At 36.1% G+C, this 7,452-nt stretch overlaps 1 protein-coding gene across 1 annotated transcript; it reads right to left on the bottom strand.

The window, feature by feature from the left end:
* Positions 1–631: 631 nt before the first annotated feature.
* LOC108331554 (ATPase 11, plasma membrane-type) lies at positions 632–6,975 on the bottom strand. The gene is made up of 22 exons (XM_017566311.2): positions 6,717–6,975; positions 6,462–6,553; positions 6,213–6,332; positions 6,004–6,102; positions 5,767–5,904; positions 5,494–5,628; positions 5,189–5,368; positions 4,830–5,036; positions 4,635–4,754; positions 4,424–4,543; positions 4,150–4,272; positions 3,954–4,058; positions 3,710–3,854; positions 3,111–3,275; positions 2,733–2,971; positions 2,527–2,559; positions 2,328–2,409; positions 2,085–2,245; positions 1,732–1,917; positions 1,452–1,634; positions 1,196–1,374; positions 632–1,105 (listed from the first exon to the last, which is right to left on the bottom strand). The coding sequence occupies exons 2-22, from the start codon at positions 6,513–6,515 to the stop codon at positions 1,009–1,011; spliced, it is 2,871 nt and encodes a 956-aa protein (XP_017421800.1). The 5' UTR covers positions 6,516–6,553; positions 6,717–6,975; the 3' UTR covers positions 632–1,008.
* Between the last annotated feature and the right edge of the window lie 477 nt (positions 6,976–7,452).

The following is a 7,452-nucleotide window of genomic DNA, read 5'->3' on the forward strand; positions in this document are numbered from 1 at the left end:
CTAGTGGATATTAACCCAAAAGTATTCATCCTCCTAATTAAAATAATTAGTCTTAGTCAAGTTCATGATACCTCAAAGTAAATCAAATCAAAGACTTAAAAATGAATAAAGAGAATATAAAAAATTTCATATTCTTCCTTTAAAATGAAATTTAAGAGATTTAAAGTTTTCTAATTTTAAGTAGTCCAATTGAGCAAATGAAATTCTAATAATTCGATTTCTTTAAAACTTATTTTTTCAATTTCTTTTGTTATAGCAAAAACATAAAAGAAAATATAATAATGAATAAAAAATAAAAAAATATTATTAAACTATAAAAACATTTTATGAAAACTAATTACGAATATAAATGTAAATAATGTTTATAATGTTTTGAAAGTATTTTTTATTTACTTGAGGTTTATAATGTTTTGGATATAAATATAATATTTTTTATAATGAGTAATTATTTTAGTTTACAAAGAATTTTAATAAATAACTATTTAAATAATAAAGTTGTAAGAATTTATGTCCACAAAACAAGATAGCTAGCATCTTAAACTTGTATTAAAATTGACTTTATTTCTTTCAGAGAGACAACATGCTGCATGCATATACAGTAAAGACATTCAAACTTGTAATGAATACTGAATTCTCATCGAAGTGCTATCTCCTTAATATTTTTGTTCCAAAACAAACCAATGCAACCTTAAACTAACGTGTTTTTCTTATATTCATAACTTGAAGTTTCAATCTGAATGGATAAAGATAGGGAAAAAGCATATAGAAGATGTTGCATTATGAAACTGTGGAGGAAAAATTGACAGCAGGAAACAAAAGGCATATAGATAGACCATACATACCACTCCTTTTAAGTTATCAAAACGGTGGTGAGAGGACATTGAACCCAACTCAACTATAGACTGTAACCATCACTACTGTTCCTATTACTCTCACCAGAGTCACCATCGTTGAATTGTGCTCTCTTTACAGTAACCCTATGCAAATGCAAATATATAACATGCATCTTCAAACTGTGTATGCTTGCTGAATTGTGTCTACATCAATCCCCTTCAATTTCAAAACTGATTCTACATGACCCTTTAGTGTATGCAATTCTCGCAGCCTGCAAAAAACAATTACAAAGCAACAAATAAGAATTCAATTAGAAACAGTTTTTCTCACTCACAATGGCAATGTAGTGACGTTTCTCTACCTAGCAATTTCGGCTCTCCTTTTAGCTTCTTCAGCCATTTGATTGAGTTCATTGAAATGTGTGCGCTCGGTGAACATCTTGGTGTCAGGTGGCTGTAATCCATGCAATGTTCTTTGTGCATGTGCCCATTGAAGTTCCCTTTGCTCCTTTCCAAAGTCCTTTTGTCTTGTAAATGCAATCTGCATGATGATGAAATACATGAGCATGGACCCAAAATTCATACCATACGAGAAACCATAACAAATCTAAAACTTACCCTTTGCTCGATGACAAGCTCCCAAGCCCTCCCACTCAAAGCATATCGAATTAGAAACTTGATGGGGTCAAGTGGGATGTAGAATATTATGTTATATAGCCATATTACACCAGCCCAACCCCAACCTATGCCTTCAATGGCAGCAAAGCTCCAGTTCGCATATACCGCAATCAATGTAGCAATCTGCCAAAACCAGATCAATCACCAAAGTGATCCCTTCAATCTTTTCATGTAATTGGAAAAATTGTAACAACACAAAATAAGTGCTTAAATGGCTTACAAGCTGGGCAATCACGAAAGCTGCCACGAGCAAAATACCAGGACGTTCAACATAGGACCAACCCCGAGACCGAGTCACAAATATAAGAGCCTGACTAATGATGCTCACTTGAAGATAGATTGCAGAGGCTAGTTTTCGGATATCATCATGAGCAGTTTTTTCGAGGGTAGAGACTCCAAAAACTCGCTTCACAAATGATAGGTAAGATAAATCAATGAACCATCCAAAATCAAGGAATGGAATAAATTGGCATTGACACAATTTATTAGGAAACATTAAATTGTAATACTCAGTGAATCATAGGATTCATTCCTGGTATTACAGAACAAATTAATGACTGTCAAAAGATGTACCGGGAAGAAATCAGTTTTGTATGCTGCCCAAAAGAATATGACTGTCATCATTGCCAAGTAACTTCCAAGCACAATGCCAGTAGTAAATATCTCTGCTAGCTTCCAGCTATCAGGCAGAGGTGATGGTTTTACTCGATCTTTTGAAATTGTCATGATAGTACCTTTAACGTCATAGAGACCATAACATTAGCAGCTAATAAACTACAGACACAGATGCAAGCTGAGGGAGAAGAAACAACTGACCATCATTTAGAATGGCGATAATGAGAACCATAAAAGGTGGAAAATCAAACCTCCATATGAGAGCTAGTAACATGAAACCAAGCTGCAAGCATGTCAAAGATGCAAAACATTGTATGAATATTGGACCAATCCCCAAGACCTATTTCGTCAATGATGACACCTAAGGTAGAAAATATATTCCAGAGCTGAGTTCACTTACTACTATACGAATTGTAATAGAGACAGCATAAATCTGCATGAAATAATAACAAATGGGTCAAATGGTATTATAAGCACCAGTATTTGGCCAAGTGCGCAAAAAGCCTAAACAAAACAAACTTCCTCAAAAATCCAAAGAAAATACGATGAAATACTATTACGGCATAAGAAACAAGTGATTAAATAAGGAAAAGTTCAAGTGCTCACTGTATAATTTTTCATTCTCTGGAAGATGGCTCGACTGGTCAACACTGCACTAATAATAACACTAAGGCCAGGTTCTGTTAAAACAATATCAGATGCACTCCGAGCTGCATCAGTCGCATCAGCAACAGCTATACCAATGTCGGCTTTCTTGAGTGCAGGTGCGTCATTCACTCCATCACCAGTCATTCCACAAATATGTTTCCTGGCTTGCAAACGTTTCACAATCTCGTACTTGTGCTCTGGCAAAATATAAATCAATATGAGAAAACAGGCGCATATTGCTCAATTACATCCAATTCATGATCAATCTTTCATCCAATATATGATCACCAATAGTATTAAAAACAATCAATTGCAAAGATGAAGATAGAAACACACCAGGAAAAACACCGGCAAACCCATCTGCTTTTTCAATCAGTTCATCAATAGGTAATGCAGATATGGATTCATCCTTGTCCTGCCCAAGCAATGCAGATGAAGGATACATATTGGTACCCATTCCCAAGCGGCGGCCAGTTTCCTTTCCTATGGCTAGCTGATCCCCTGAAAAAGAAAATAAGGAAGAAATAAATGAGATCACGAGGAGTATATGGTGTTAATAAGATTAGACAAATATACTGGTGCAAAATCAGACTCATCTTCTCCAAGTGCAGAATATAAACATGATACTTAGAAAGGATATGGTTGAAAATGACCTGTAAATCTAAGCACAAGAAAAAACATTCATCTACTAGCATGTTTGTTTTGAGTCAATTAAATCAAGCTCAATCATGACTCTTAACCAATCCACATGATTCGCCCGATAACATTTTCTGAATCCAAAAAACAATTAGGCCTCTTTTCTATACAAAAAAAAATGCAAACTGCTTGTTCCCAATATTTAAATAACTAACTAACTATCTATAAAGATTAAAGAAAAGTTATTTAAATCCCACAAATACAAGAAACTAAAGGTTTTCATGATATATGTAACGTACCTGTAATCATTTTGACATTCACTCCAAGGTTAAGTGCCCTGCGTATTGTTTCTGCACTGTCATGCCTAGGTGGGTCAAACAGCGGCAAAAGGCCAATAAACTGCCATGGGCCACCTGGACTCTCTTTCTTTCCATCTGGAACGTCCTGTATAAAACGGAGAAACCCAAGTAAACATCTCTAACATGAAGTACAGATATATATTAGTCTAGTATCATGTAATAGTGTATGCAATGAATCAATTACCTGGAATGCTACTGCAAGGGTACGTAAACCACGCTCTGCAAATTTATCTATAACTGCATGAACTCTACGTTCAATGTCTGATTTATTGTGTGCAAGATTAAGGATCTAGCAGTCATGGCATAATTGTACAAATCAGAATGAGAGTAATAAGCAAGACTTGAACAGAAATTCATGAGAAAAAATGCTAGTAGGTTACCTGTTCTGGTGCACCTTTGCTTACTCTATGCATTTTACCATCACGATCAATATATGTCAATGCCGTTCTCTTATCAGTGGGATTGAAAGGAAGAAAATGGACTTCTCTGATACCAAGACGAGCCTTGATAGAAGCAAGATAGAAAAGAAAATTAATGTACAAACATGGATACAGAACAAAAATTATGATGTAGTGCAGATTATAGCTACGCAGGATTTAAGATAATAAAGATGCCCTCAAAGGAATCATGGTGAATAACATATCAATGACTAACCTCTTTTGGATCAGCTAACATCCCAACTATGGCAGTGTCTATTGCATCTTGATTCTCAAGTCTTGAAGCTTGAGCAGCCATCAAAACAACAGTATCCACATCCACGCCTTTTGCAAAAACCTTATCGGTGTAACAAAAATAATTAGAAAATGTGCATATGATTCAATAGTCACTGTCTCAACAGTGCAAGTAAAACCATTCAGCATCCAACCTCGATAAGATTTTTGTCAACGGTAAGCTTGTTTAATGTCAAGGTCCCTGTCTTATCACTGCAAAGCACATCCATGCCTGCCATTTCCTCAATAGCTGTCATCCTCTTTGTGATAGCCCCCTACAATAATCATGACAAGTTAATCACTATTTCTAGCTAATGTCCACCAAACATACTCAATTGAACCTAACATACCTGCTGCGATAGCCTATGAGAACCAATGGCCATAGTCACTGAGAGAACCGTGGGCATGGCAATTGGGATTCCACCAATGAGAAGCACAAGAAGGTTATCAATTCCAGGGCGATATTCTCGATCTTGGATGGGATACATAACAATAATTTCAATAAACATCCCCACGGCAATTGAACATATGCAGAAGTTCCCAATTGCAGTCAAGACCTAAATAACCAGCAGCAGAAAAAAGAACAGATGAAATCACTTTAAACACATAAACAGCATTTAAGAGCCGCAGAAAATAGAACAAATGAAATCTCCTGAGCACAATAACAACTTTTAGGGTGCTGAAAATATGGTGTCTGCCTTCATGTTACCTTTTGAAAGTGTCCAACTTGATTAGTGGTATCTACAAGGTGAGCAGCTTTCCCAAAGAAAGTATGAACGCCAGTGGCAATTACCACAGCTTCAATTTCTCCTTGTTTACAGGTAGAACCAGAGTACACTCCATCACCAGGGCCCTTCGTAACAGGCAGGGACTCACCAGTGAGAGCAGACTGAAAAAGTGCACAGCAAAGGGGAAAGCATGGTGTAACTAAACCATTTGGAATATATAACGGATATAACAATAAACTAATATGATTTTGAAGGAAAATGAAAAAGACAAGAATAGTAAAAAAACCTGATCAATTTTCAAAGGATCTCCTTCAAGTAGACGAGCATCCGCTGGTATAATATCACCAAGTTTAATGCTAACTATGTCACCAGGAACCAAGACTGAGGCATCTTGTTCATTCCATCTACCATCTCGAAGAACCTTTCCAACAAAAGACAAAAAGAAATGAAACGATGAGGGGAAACGCAGATAAAAGGCAAATCCTTTGCAAAGAAGAGATTTTACAGCATAAATATCAAAAGCATCAAATATTGAACTGAAAGAAGCTAGACTTGACACCTTAGCTTTCGGAGCAAGCCGAGCCATGAGGGCAGCCGCAGCATTACCAGCATTATTCTCCTCAATGAAACTAATAGTTGAATTGATGAGAAGCAAGGTGATGATACCAACAAAATCTTGCCAATCAGGGGGCTTCCCCTGCAAAAGAAAAACATACCAAGGAACAAACAACTAATCAGCAACAAGTCACTATCATGGAAATTAAGCACTCCCAAAAGTTGAGTTTGCTCAACTCACCCCTCCATTGGCAAGTGCAATTGCCATTATAGCAGCAGCCTCCATAACCCATGACAGAGGATTCCACATGAACCCCAAGAACTTCAAGAATTTTCTCTCCTGAAAAACACCCAGAAAGATAACTCGCCTCAAAATTTAAACTTTTTAGTGGGACTTATTCTGCGCGTAGGGGAGAAAGAAAAATAAAAAAGAAAAGTGAAGCTGTGAACCTTTTTCTCTTCAAGCTTGTTGTGGCCAAAAATGACCAACCTTTCCTCAGCAGCCTCGCTGCTGAGACCTTCTTTGCTACATCTCAGGTTCTCGAAAACCTCCTCAACGGGAATGTTCTCCTGCATTCGACAGAGAAAAAAAAACAGACACCACAAAGAAAAGAAAAACAGCACAACCCATCAATGAAACCAAAAAAGGCAGAGCGAGGAAGAGACTCAAAGAGGCTTAGAGTGATTCAGATCTGTTACCAAATCTACAGTTTCCTTCAACACAGCCTCTAACACTTGGGACTTGTCTCCCATGGTAGACCACTTCTTCTTCCCCTCCCAACTTTGTCAAACTGCAAACATAATAAAAACAGCTCAGAAATCAGAAGAAGGCGTGCACAGCACAAACGGTGGGAGCTGACAGCAGAAGTACTAAAGCATATTGCAGTACATAAAGAAAGATAAAGAAAGAAAGAACATGAAAATAGAAAAATGTTTGCAGTGAAGTTGGACAACCTTAATGGCTGTAACACCAAAATTTGGGATCCAGAACTGAAGTGATGTTCAAACTGCAGGTAAAAACACAAAACCACGACAACTACTACTCTGCAGAAAGAACAGAAGCAAGATGGCAGAAGAAGAAACAGTTTTTGCAAATGCAACTGGAAATGTAAGCTTGTAGGAGAAGAACAGAGAGCCACTAAGTAACTGTAACCACTCACAACTCATTCACCCTTTCATCTTCACTTTCTCTCTTCTTTTTTCCTTTTCTTTTATAGATTTTTATTTTATTTTTTTCAGTTCTTGCTATTATTACTTATTATTTATTTGCAAAAGAATCATCAGAAAAGACTCCTGATGCAGAACGAATGTCACCCTCTCCCGTGTTAATTAAACTGGATTACTGGTTAATCACGGTTACTGTTGTTAACCACGCTTCGTCTTCTTAAATTATATTTTTAAAATTAATTGCACGTTTTATTTTTTTTCATCTATTTTTTCAGTTTTAAGAATTTGTTTTCTTAATTTTTTTACGCTTACTTTATCTTTCTTTTTTTTTTTAACAGATTTCGTTTTCAGAAATAAAAATGTTCAAAAGAAATATGGCTACTGAATAAAGGAAATGTTTATAGTATGATTAGATAATAATAGTTATAAACGTCTTTTAGCATATATTTAGTTCTTATTATAAAGGACCAGGTTCTTTTTCTAAATTTAACTCCAATGGATAATCATTAATATTTAAATTTTA

This window comes from Vigna angularis, chromosome 4 (assembly GCF_016808095.1).
Source record: "Vigna angularis cultivar LongXiaoDou No.4 chromosome 4, ASM1680809v1, whole genome shotgun sequence".
In the NCBI taxonomy this organism is placed as follows: Eukaryota; Viridiplantae; Streptophyta; class Magnoliopsida; order Fabales; family Fabaceae; genus Vigna; species Vigna angularis.

What these genes read in the sequence shown, in the direction of transcription:
- LOC108331554 (XM_017566311.2), bottom strand. Translation starts at nt 6,515, where the DNA reads ATGGGAGACAAGTCCCAAGTGTTAGAGGCTGTGTTGAAGGAAACTGTA. An exon ending in ACAAGCTTGAAGAGAAAAAG is followed by an intron (nt 6,103 to 6,212) that starts GTTCACAGCTTC and finishes GGTGTTTTTCAG; the next exon opens with GAGAGAAAATTCTTGAAGTT. An exon ending in ATCCTTTGAAAATTGATCAG is followed by an intron (nt 5,369 to 5,493) that starts GTTTTTTTACTA and finishes GCACTTTTTCAG; the next exon opens with TCTGCTCTCACTGGTGAGTC.